The sequence below is a fragment of the Coregonus clupeaformis genome, chromosome 5 (assembly GCF_020615455.1).
Source record: "Coregonus clupeaformis isolate EN_2021a chromosome 5, ASM2061545v1, whole genome shotgun sequence".
In the NCBI taxonomy this organism is placed as follows: Eukaryota; Metazoa; Chordata; class Actinopteri; order Salmoniformes; family Salmonidae; genus Coregonus; species Coregonus clupeaformis.
In genome coordinates this window covers 17,719,690-17,730,888 of record NC_059196.1, presented here as the reverse complement: position 1 = coordinate 17,730,888, position 11,199 = coordinate 17,719,690, and the positions used below count along the sequence as shown (strand labels likewise).

Here is an 11,199-nt window from a genome sequence, read left to right as displayed (position 1 = left end):
GGTAGCCCAATGACATCAGTGATACCTTGGTGAAATGGGATGAGACGCATTGAGACAAAATCCTTGTTTACACCTTGCGCTAACATGTGACTTTCTCGATCTGATAAATATGATTCAATCACTATATGATCAAGGTTTTTTTGCGTCTACACATTGTATTTTAAAATGTTTCTCTTATCCATCTACAGTGTCCGCATTGTAACCAGATTAGCTGGTGCCTCCCTGTATGCAAATTATTTAATAGATATTCTTTCAAAATAATATGGACTTATTTTGAGAAGAGAATTACTGATGCCATAAGTCAATGGTGCTACCTGTCAATGATTTTGTATAATGATGTATAATGATTTTTAAATGGTTTGACCATCCAGATCTGTTTACACTTGATTGATTTCCAGAATCCAGACACAATGCGTGTCTGACTACCTCCCGAAGTGGTCAGGAAGATCCGATCACAATCAGATCACAATGTGTCGTTTAATCTTCTACACCTCTCAAAAAATGTGGGCACATTCAGTATGTAGACAAGATCAGAACAAAGGGCACATGTTAGCACCAGGTTTAAACGGGCTAGTGATACCTTGGTGAGATGGGAGGAGACACAGTGAGACAGAAGCCCCAACAACTGACTTAATGTAGGAAACAATGGTTGGCATTGTGTGTGAGGCAAAGTGAGTTTACACTACTGGGGTCTGGCAAGAGAAGGGGTGGTGGTAATAAGAAGGGAATGTGTTACTAACTACGACATCCACACATCCTCTCTTCACCACCCCCATTTCGCTCTCACCACACACGCACACACACACACACACACACACACACACACACACACACACACACACACACACACACACACACACACACACACACACACACACACACACACACACACACACACGTTCGCCCAAACACAACTCAGCAGGCCAGTTGAGGAGCATCCTGGACATAAAAGGTCTGCTGTGCTCTGATGGTGAGATGACTCCTGTCTTCACTCATTTATCTCTCTCAACCTCAGATTCCCTATCCTCCTCTGTTTACTACTCCTCCCTCTCCTCCTCCTCCTTCTCCTCTCGCACGGCCCTCCCATCTCTGTGGTCACACATCCCCCCTCTCCTCTCTCGCTCCCTCATCAAATTTCTGAAATCAATAACAGACTTTTGGGAATATGAAGGGGGGGAAAGAACAGATGTGGAGCTAATATGATGTATTAAGGCCGAATGGAGTCTTGTAACGGTCTGTGCCTGATATCCTGATGGGCCCTTAACGACACCACCTCTATTCATCACCTCCTCCTACTCTAGCTCAAGCCTCATTTTCCATCCTTATCTTTCTCTCTCTCTCTCTCCTCTGCCGATGGAGTGGTGTGGTGAAGTATTTGGAGTATTCCTGCTGACCAAACCAAAGCCTCCTTTAGAGCTCCCCTCGCACTGAACAGGCCTTCCCATATAAGGATGCACTTTTTTAAGGGACAAGAAAAAAAAGAGAAAAATCAAGAAAGATGGGAGGAGAGAGGGAAAGCACTAGACGAAAGGAGGGAGGGATGGAAGGAGAGTAGACAGAAAGCCCATGCCCTTTTAAGGCTGTGGTTTCCTTTTTACTCTCTCTCTCCCTCTCTCCTTCTTAGCTAAAGCCCTGTTTATACATGGTGCTAACATTAACCCTGAGTCCTGATCTTGTCCACATTCCGATTGTGCCCACATTTTCAGATAGGTGTAGATTAAAAAACACATTGTGATCTGATAGTGATCAGATCTTCCTGACCACCTGTCTAGATATCAATAAAGTGTAAACAGATATGGGTGGTCAAAGCATTTAACTCATCATTATACCGTCCTTTAAAATCATTGACAGGCAGTACCATTGACTTATGGCTTCCGTAATTGTCTTAAAATAAATAAAATCATATTATTTTGAAATAATTTCTGTCAAATAATTTGCATACAGGGAGGCACCAACTAATCTAGTCACAATGCGGACACTGTGGACGGATAAGAGACACATTTTAATACAATGTGTAGACGTGACAAATCTTGATCAGCTAGTGGTTGGATCATATTGATGAGATCACGAAACTCACATGTTAGCACAAGGTGTAAACAAGGCTTACGAGAAGTGAAGTCATTTCAGCTTGTCTGGTCCTTTTAAGCCAGCACTTTTCAGAGGGAGGACTTTGCTGGAGCTAGAAGTATACAAACACTCATTCACACACACACGGGGACACACACCTCCTGACCCAGCGCTTGTACAGAGGAAAGACTCTTCGCTACATACTTTAACACAGTGAGTATATCTCTCTTTACTGTTGCTGCTTTTGGGTTCCAGTCAGAAGAACACCTTGCTGAGGGGGTTGTCTGTCTGTCTGTCAGTCCTATGATGGAATCCTGAGTGTACAGAGCCAGAAGACGCATATGGCTGTCTGTCAGCTATGTCATCGGTTAAGACTTTGAGAAAAGTAGCATTGTCAGAGCATTGTGTTTCTCTAACCATGCGTTTCTCTAACCATGCGTTTCTCTAACCATGTTTTCATTGTTTCTTTAATCATCCATACTGTATGTCTGTGTGTCTCATACTCCATCCTGTGTGTGAATGTGTGTGTGTGACTGTGTGTGTGTGACTGTGTGTGTGAATAGACACACAAAAACTAATACTAATCAAATCAAATTGTATTTGCCACATGCGCCGAATACAACAGGTGTGGAACTTACTGTGAAATCATTACTTACAAACCCTTAACCAACAATGTAGTTTTAAGAAAAAAAAAAAAGTGTTAAGTAAAAATAGATAAGTAAAAAATAAAAAGAGCAAATAATTAAAGAGCAGCAGTAAAATAAAACAACAGTATATACAGGGGGTACGGTACAGAGTCAATGTACGGTGGCACTGGTTAGTCGAGGTAATTGAGGTAATATGTACATGTGGGTAGAGTTAAAGTGACTGCATAAATAATAAACAGAGTAGCAGCAGCGTAAAAGGGGGGGTGGGGTGGGGTGGGGTGGGGGGGGACAATGCAAATCGTCCGGGTAGCCATGATTAGCTGTTCAGGAGTCTTATGACTTGGGGGTAGAAGCTGTTAAGAAGCCTTTTGGATAGAACAGTCTATGACTAGGGTGGCTGGAGTCTTTGACAATTTTTAGGGCCTTTCTCTGACACCGCCTGGTATAGAGGTCCTGGATGGCAGGAAGATTGGCCCCAGTGATGTACTGGGCCGTACGCACTAACCTCTGTAGTGCCTTGCGGTCGGAGGCCGAGCAGTTGCCATACCAGGCGGTGATGCAACCAGTCAGGATGCTCTCGATGGTGCAGCTGTTGAACTTTTTGAGGATCTGAGGACCCATGCCAAATCTTTTCAGTCTCCTGAGGGGGAATAGGCTTTGTCGTGCCCTCTTCACGACTGTCTTGGTGTGTTTGAACCATGTTAGTTTGTTGGTGATGTGGACACCAAGAAACTTGAAGCTCTCAACCTGTTCCACTACAGCACTGTTGATGAGAATGGTGGCGTGCTCAGTCCTCCTTTTTTTCCTGTAGTCCATAATCATCTCCTTTGTCTTGAGCACGTTGAGGGAGAGGTTGTTATCCTGGCACCACACGGTCAAGTCTCCCAAGACTCCCTATAGGCTGTCTCATCGTTGTCGGTGATCAAGCTTACCACTGTTGTGTCGTCGGCAAACCTAATGATGGTGTTGGAGTCATGCCTGGCCATGCAGTCATGGGTGAACAGGGAGTACAGGAGGGGACTGAGCACGCACCCCTGAGGGGCCCCTGTGTTGAGGATTAGTGTGGCGGATGTGTTGTTACCCACCCTTAGCACCTGGGGTCGGCCCGTCAGGAAGTCCAGGATCCAGTTGCAGAGGGAGGTGTTTAGTCCCAGGGTCCTTAGCTTAGTGATGAGCTTTGAGGGCACTATGGTGTTGAACGCTGAGCTGTAGTCAATTAATAGCATTCTCACGTAGGTGTTCCTCTTGTCCAGGAGGGAAAGGTCAGTGTGCAGTGCAATAGAGATTGCATCATCTGTGGATCTGTTGGGGCGGTATGCAAATTGGAGTGTGTCTAGGGTTTCTGGGATAATGGTGTTGATGTGAGCCATGACCAGCCTTTCAAAGCACTTCATGGCTACAGATGTAAGTGCTACGGGTCGGTTGTCATTTAGGCTGGTTATCTTAGTGTTCTTGGACACAGGGACTATGGTGGTCTGCTTGAAACATGTTGGTATTACAGACTCAGTCAGGGATATGTTGAAAATGTCAGTGAAGACACTTGCCAGTTGGTCAGCGCATGCTCGGAGTACACGTCCTGGTAATCCATCTGGCCCTGTGGCCTTGTGAATGTTGACACCTGCTTAAAAGTCTCACATCGGCTACAGAGAGCGTGATCACATAGTCATCCGGAACAGCTGATGCTCTCATGCATGCTTCAGTGTTGCTTGCCTCGAAGAGAGCATAGAAGTGATTTAGCTTGTCTGGTAGGTTTGTGTCACTGGGCAGCTCGCGGCTGTGCTTCCCTGTGTAGTCTGTAATGGTTTGCAAACCCTGCCACATCTGACGAGCATCAGAGCCGGATGTGGGATGGTGTCTTGGTCAATGGGGTACCAGGTGCTAGAGGGATGGGATATGTAGTTCTGATATGAGCTAGCATGTTTCTACTGTAGAATAACCATCCGAATCAGTCACAAATATGTAAAGGTAACAGAGAAAACAGTTTGACCAGTTTGGTCCTAGAGAGCGATCTGGGATAGGCAGCACAGCAGCTCCTCTTGTAAGAGACACACTTGCATAGCTCAGTTTTCACTTGCAAATGACTGAGTGCCATACATGATCTTTGGCTAGGAATTCTATAGCCAACAAAAGTTCACGGCAGACACACTTTCCAAAGAAGAAAAACACACGCACACAGACAAAGATGCAAACAAGTAACACAGAAACACAGCGGCTTTCATTGATCGTATGGGATTAATCAATACAGTTTATCAGGCTAATGTTTGCTGTGAGTGGGCAGAAGTGTGTGTTTGAGAGACAGAGAGATAACAAGGGAGAACTACAGCAGTTAGTTATCTACAGTACAGGAGGCCTAGCAGTAGCAGGAGTAAAGTCCCAGAGGAGAGCTGACCAGCAGCAGCAGGAGATAAGATTATCTTGAGCTCCATTTCAGTGGCACTGCAGAGCCGCTGGCATTACGTCATGGCTTTAGCCACAGTTCACAGACCACAGCATTCAAACTGCTTTATGGTGAGACAGCCAGCTGTGTTACCATGGCGAGACAGCCAGCTGTGTTACCATGGCGAGACAGCCAGCTGTGTTACCATGGCAAGACAGAAACACAGAAGTAAAACAGACATGAAAGGAGAGATAGATGGTGATGTCATATTTTCATTAGGATAAGTGGACACTGTTTCATACTGTAGTACCAGTAGTTGAGAAGCAACATGTAGTTCAGAGACTGAATGACAACACTCCAAACACATAGTCCACATATCCTACCAAATGTAGAACTGGAAACATAGCTATGTAATTAACACACATACAGACCCACACACCCCACCACACCACACCCCACACACAGACACATACACACACACACACACACACACACACACACACACACACACACACACACACACACACACACACACACACACACACACACACACACACACACACACACACACACACACACACACACACACAGAGAGACAACCCAGACTGACGCCAACCCACAGGCCAGCCTGACATACTGTTCTGGACTGGAGATATCAGAGACAGGGCCTGATGCCAAACCCAACAGTACAGTAGGTCCCTTAGCACACATAAATACCATAATGGAACCAGGGTCCCGTCCCATATGAACTGACCTCTCAGGCCATCCATATCCCCTCTGTGGAGGGCAGTGACCTGTACTGGCAGTGGCACACAGACGAAAGGGGCTTTCCACATTGGAGGAACATCAGTCTAATTTCTGATGGTCAAAATGCTTGTATATGAAGCATAGGTCTAGACCAACTGGGGGAAAAAGTAATGGCATAGCTACCAGCCCGACATTCCTCAGATTCCTCTGGAATGTTTCTATAATGATGCACTGTGCGATGGTTTGACTGAGTGTGTGTTAGGGTGAGGTTGGTAGCTTATTGTGGTCTGACTCTGAGGAGGAAGATGTGGGGCATATTAGAAACGTTTCTTGTCTTTATGGTTAAGAGTTAATTTGATCTCCTGTGAACTACAGCAGTCTGTCAATAAGGTACCATGAAACAGTTTGAAACACTAAAAAACCTCCTCTCAAGTTTCTGTATTTTTGAAGGCTTCATATTCGTGTGACTGGATTGTTGACAAATAGTGTCTAGTAGGCCTGTGCTTTGGTCTACTTCTTTGCATGATGGAGCAGCAGTAATGTGTGACTGGGCCAAGTGCCAGACAGTCCAGGGCTGTGTGTTGATGGCTGCCAATCCAACACAATGTGGTGACACAGATACATGCTCTTAATTCCAATGTTCAACACATGACTGCTGGCATAGAAAACTAGGTTAATGGCAGCTGATCGATACATTTTCTCTTAAGTGTTGCCTGACTTAAACTGATGAGTCAATATGGGAATGAGGAAGAGGAGGCACATAATGTGGATTCAGGAACTCTTGGAGAAAAATGGGAGCTGAGTTTCAAATGAATCTTTTTGTAGGAAAACAATTAAGAATAAGCATAAAGATTGAAGAATAAATATTGTCTTCCATTTGTTGCTTGTGTTGCTGCTAGTAAGGTTTTTTGAGCTTGCTACAGGTTATCATTCAAATACTAGGCATGGAAGGGTCCTCGCTGACCTTGTGGTGGAGTGTGAGTAGTTGGGTCCAACTAAAACTATGCAAATGCACACTTAGAAAAAAAAGGTACTATCTAGAATCTAAATGGGTTCTTCGGCTGTACCTATAGGATAACCCTTTGAAGAACCCTTTCTGGTTGCAGGTACAAATATTTTGGTTCCAGGTAGAACCATTTTGGGTTCAATGTAGAACGCTTCCCACAGAGAGTTCTACTTGGAACCCAAAAGGGTTCTACCTGGAACCAAAAAGTGTTCTCCTATGGGGGACAGCCAAATAACCCTTTTGGAACTCTTTTGTGTAGATAAGGCAACTGTCTCCTTGAGACAAACATGAAGTGACCAGATCTTACTTTACTATTACCATTGGCTACCCCATCCAACAGCAGTCTAGGGAAGGACCCAGCATGACGTCCAATCAGGATGAAGGTGAACTCCAGGTGGTAACATTTAACATTTCACCTTCAACCCCCAGGCACAGCAAGTCGTGGTATCCTGACATCAAGATGGCAAACAAGGTGACAAGAGTGCTAAGAGTGCATTGATATGGGCTTTGCACTTCGCAGCTTGGCCCAAAAGCAACAGTTTTGCAAGCAATGGTGTTGGTGGCGCCTAGTGTGTTTAAGAGAGAGAGGCAAAGAAATACAAAAAGAGAGCGTGATTCTGCTGATTCTAGGGCTCCCATTGTACAGCACTTTGGCTCCTGATATTTAGTTCTGTAATTCATGCAGATGGGCTGAACTGGTGTGCATTCGGAGACATGCAATCATCTTTCGGAGGGAGCGGCTCAAATACACGCCTTTATAAATGCATGACATCTATATGTGTGTGTGTACGTGTTCGCAGGCGTATTTGTTTGTGAGTGAATGTGCCATTTGTCCAATTTCTTCATGTGTGCATGTGTACGCATGCAAATCTGCCTATATATCCACAGAGCTGTTGGAAATAGCTTGACTTGCAACTAAGGTAATATCTGTTTCAGCCAAAGGTCAATGGAAAATGGAGTCCCTTCATATTAGTTATGATAGCAGATCATAGCACAAGTGACATGCAAATGGAAGTGTACATGCTCACCTCAGGCGCTACTGATATAGAAACTGTCATACAACATACATTAAACATAGTCAATGTCACAATGTCATCTGAACCACAGAATACTTTCAGGTCTAATACCAGATCAAGATGTTCTCAGACATTATAGAACAGGGATCATCAACTAGATTCAGCCGCAGGATGATTTTTTCTTGAGCGGATGGTCAGGGGGCCGGAACATAATTACAAATATTTTGTAAACTGCAAATTGACCGCAAGAAGCCCAAACTGATATAATATTTGACTAAAACATTTCAAACTTCGCTTACATTTGTATACAATCACATACTGTATATCTCTCTATTATGCGTGGGAAGACTTTGGAACAGATTTCCAAAATTAAATCACTTGGCTGGTGTTTTTAGTCTTTTATGTCCAACAATAAACTAATAACAAAAAATTATCAGAAAGAAATCTCAGAAAACGGCAGTTGTGGAACACTATCATAGAACAACTCCCTTTCCTCACATAAATATCCATATTTCCTCTATTTAATATCTGTTCTACTCCACTCCATCTGTCCCTCAATCCTTCTCTCCCTCTATCCCTCTCGGTGGGAAAGGGACCTCAGGTAGGCATGGCCAACAAAGGTCCATCTTATGGCATGAGCCGGGTGGTGCAGGACAAGATTGACAAGAAGTACGACGCTGAGGTGGAGGAGCTTTTGGTGCAGTGGATTGTGGCCCAGTGTGGATCTGGAGTTGGGAAGCCTGAGGCTGGCAAACTGGGCTTCCAGGACTGGCTCAAGGACGGATGTGTGAGTACCAACCCAATGCCTAAGACCCCTCAGACTGAAACATACATTTTAACTTAACAGCATTCAGAATTCATATTAGCCATTTATTTGGACAATCTTTATTAGATCTAAAGATTTGTGTCATCAGCAAAGAGAATGGAGAAACAAACACTTTGTAAATCAGATGATGATCATATAAATGTAAAAACAACAATGGGCCAAGTATCGAACCTTGGGGGACCCCACAAGAGTATATGACGGTACAGATGGTTATTTTCTCCCAACGTACTCTTACTCTTAGCTTTATGTTCCTATTCCCCAGGTCCTGAGTGAGCTCATTAACAGTCTGCATAAGGACAACAAGCCCATCAAGAAGATAGCCAGCTCAAGCATGGCCTTCAAACAGATGGAGCAGATCTCGCAGTTCCTAACTGCTGCCGAGAGCTACGGTGTCATCAAGACCGACATGTTCCAGACCGTGGACCTCTGGGAAGGTTCGCAAAGCATGTCCATCTCGCATATCATCAAACAATCACAACAATGACAACACAGGGCATTACATTTGCCACAGATAACAGCGGATGTAGTGGGGGGCACATACAACGGTGTGGTGTGCTGTAGCTATGGTGTGGGGACTTAAAGACCCTGCTGTGATTTTGTGGTGACAGGGAAGGATTTGGCTGCAGTCCAGAGGACACTGATGTCCCTCGGCAGCGTGGCTGTCACCAAAGATGACGGCAACTACCACGGCGACCCCAACTGGTTCTTCAAGTGAGTTAGAAGATTGTGAAGAATGCTGGTGTATTCAGTCAGGGCTGGGGCTGTTTAAAGCTGGGACGTGTATTGTGCTATGCCAGTGTGTGTTTTTGAGTTTATTGTCCATGTGCCCTTGCAGGAAAGCCCAGGAGAACCGGAGGGAGTTCACAGACGACCAGCTGAAAGCGGGGAAGGGTGTGATTGGCCTGCAGATGGGCTCCAACAAAGGGGCCAGCCAGACTGGCATGTCATACGGGGCCACCCGACAGATCCAATAATAACAACCAAACCACTGACCCATGTCCTTTCCTCCACCATGCCCTGCACTGCCCTCCTCTCCCCTTCGGCCTCTCACTGCAGTTACGACAGGCCCCACAGATGAAGTCTTAATGCCTCAACTCAACCTTATCCCAGTATAGTAGAAACAGTCTCACTATGACCAAACTTGACCTGCCCAATCTATTACAACCCAAATCTACGCTGCAAATACCGTATGTGAAATGTGAGTCTTAAGGTGAAAGGGACGACATGCATATACAGCTGTCAATCACTCATCCTCAAATGCAATTCTCATGTTTACATGAGACTGATATTTGAATCATAGATGGCACTGAATCAACTAAGTTCTGCCTTCTTAGTACAAGGACATTCTATCAAAATGTAGAAACATTATGAGAGATTGCTTGAGAGATCGTTTGAAAAATACAAAATAAAAGGAAGGAAATTAGGTTGAAGTTCATTATGTCTTCATTGTGTCTCCAGTGTTATGAGTTTTTCAAGTTAACAGTGCTATACTGTATGTACCGATCCCTGCCAACTGCTATGACCTCTGTAATAGACCCATACTTTTGTACATAGTCTTATTAACTCCATTTGTCCTTGGCCTCCCACAGTGAAAAAGCTTAAATTCACTGCTTGCTCTTCCCTCATATTTAGCCTCACATTGAAGTGTTTTACCAGTGTCTTTTCAGGACAACCACAAGTAGAAAACAAAACAATTTGACATAAACAGTTGCATCCATTAATTTTATTGACATATGTCAATGCACAAATAAGGTCAGCTAAGCAAAAACCTGATAAAAAATATATAAGAATGCTGTAAGTACAGAAATTGTTTGCGCAGTGGGAAATGAATATCCAATACATCAGTGACAACTGTGTGGCGTTTAGTTTGTGACAGCAACTATGTGAGCTTATTACAGTATTATAGACACAATGTCCTGGGATTTTCTATGATATTCTATGTAGAAGAACCTCTTACCTTCCAACGACTTGTGTCAGCTTTTTATAGATGGTCATAATAGTTTGTAGCACAAACCGTTCTGACTTTACACACAAGAAGAACCGTTTTCGGGATCCGCCCTTGTCTCACGAACACCGCTCTAGCTCAGCCCCCGTTAATGACACAGACTAATGCAACAACCCAGCTGCTGTAGCTCAGACAATGTTTTAAAAGGGGTTAGAAGTCCAAAACGCACCAGCAATAGTTGGACTCAAGAATGATTGTGACATACTTTTTCCTGCTAAATTTCTGTGGTTTGATTTCAAGGGAAATGATGGGAATGATCCAGCCAGCAACAATCTTTATTCATTTTACTCAGTCAAGCTGTGACTTGCACAGAGAAACACAGGCTTCCAGTTCAGTCCAGTAAATAAAAAATAAAATCTTTAATATATTTCAGTTCATAAAAATCATCAAACTCTGATATATAGATGTACGACACACACACACACACACACATTGTAACATGTGTATATATTACAGTTGATAAAAAAAAACACATTCAACCCAACACTTAGATCCCAAATCAAGTTCA

At 44.0% G+C, this 11,199-nt stretch overlaps 1 protein-coding gene across 2 annotated transcripts; it reads left to right on the top strand.

Annotated features, from left to right (window-relative positions):
* Positions 1–2,142: 2,142 nt before the first annotated feature.
* On the top strand, positions 2,143–10,109 carry LOC121563671 (transgelin). 2 transcript variants are annotated; one of them, XM_041875430.2, is made up of 6 exons: positions 2,143–2,280; positions 7,274–7,316; positions 8,453–8,647; positions 8,949–9,120; positions 9,295–9,397; positions 9,522–10,109. In XM_041875430.2, exons 2-6 carry the CDS (start codon positions 7,305–7,307, stop codon positions 9,658–9,660), a joined length of 621 nt encoding a protein of 206 aa, XP_041731364.1. In that variant the 5' UTR covers positions 2,143–2,280; positions 7,274–7,304; the 3' UTR covers positions 9,661–10,109. The 2 variants fall into 2 exon arrangements, with proteins under 2 accessions (XP_041731364.1, XP_041731365.1); XM_041875431.2 differs by lacking the exon at positions 7,274–7,316 and having other exon boundaries at positions 2,144–2,280.
* The last annotated feature ends 1,090 nt before the right edge of the window (positions 10,110–11,199 follow it).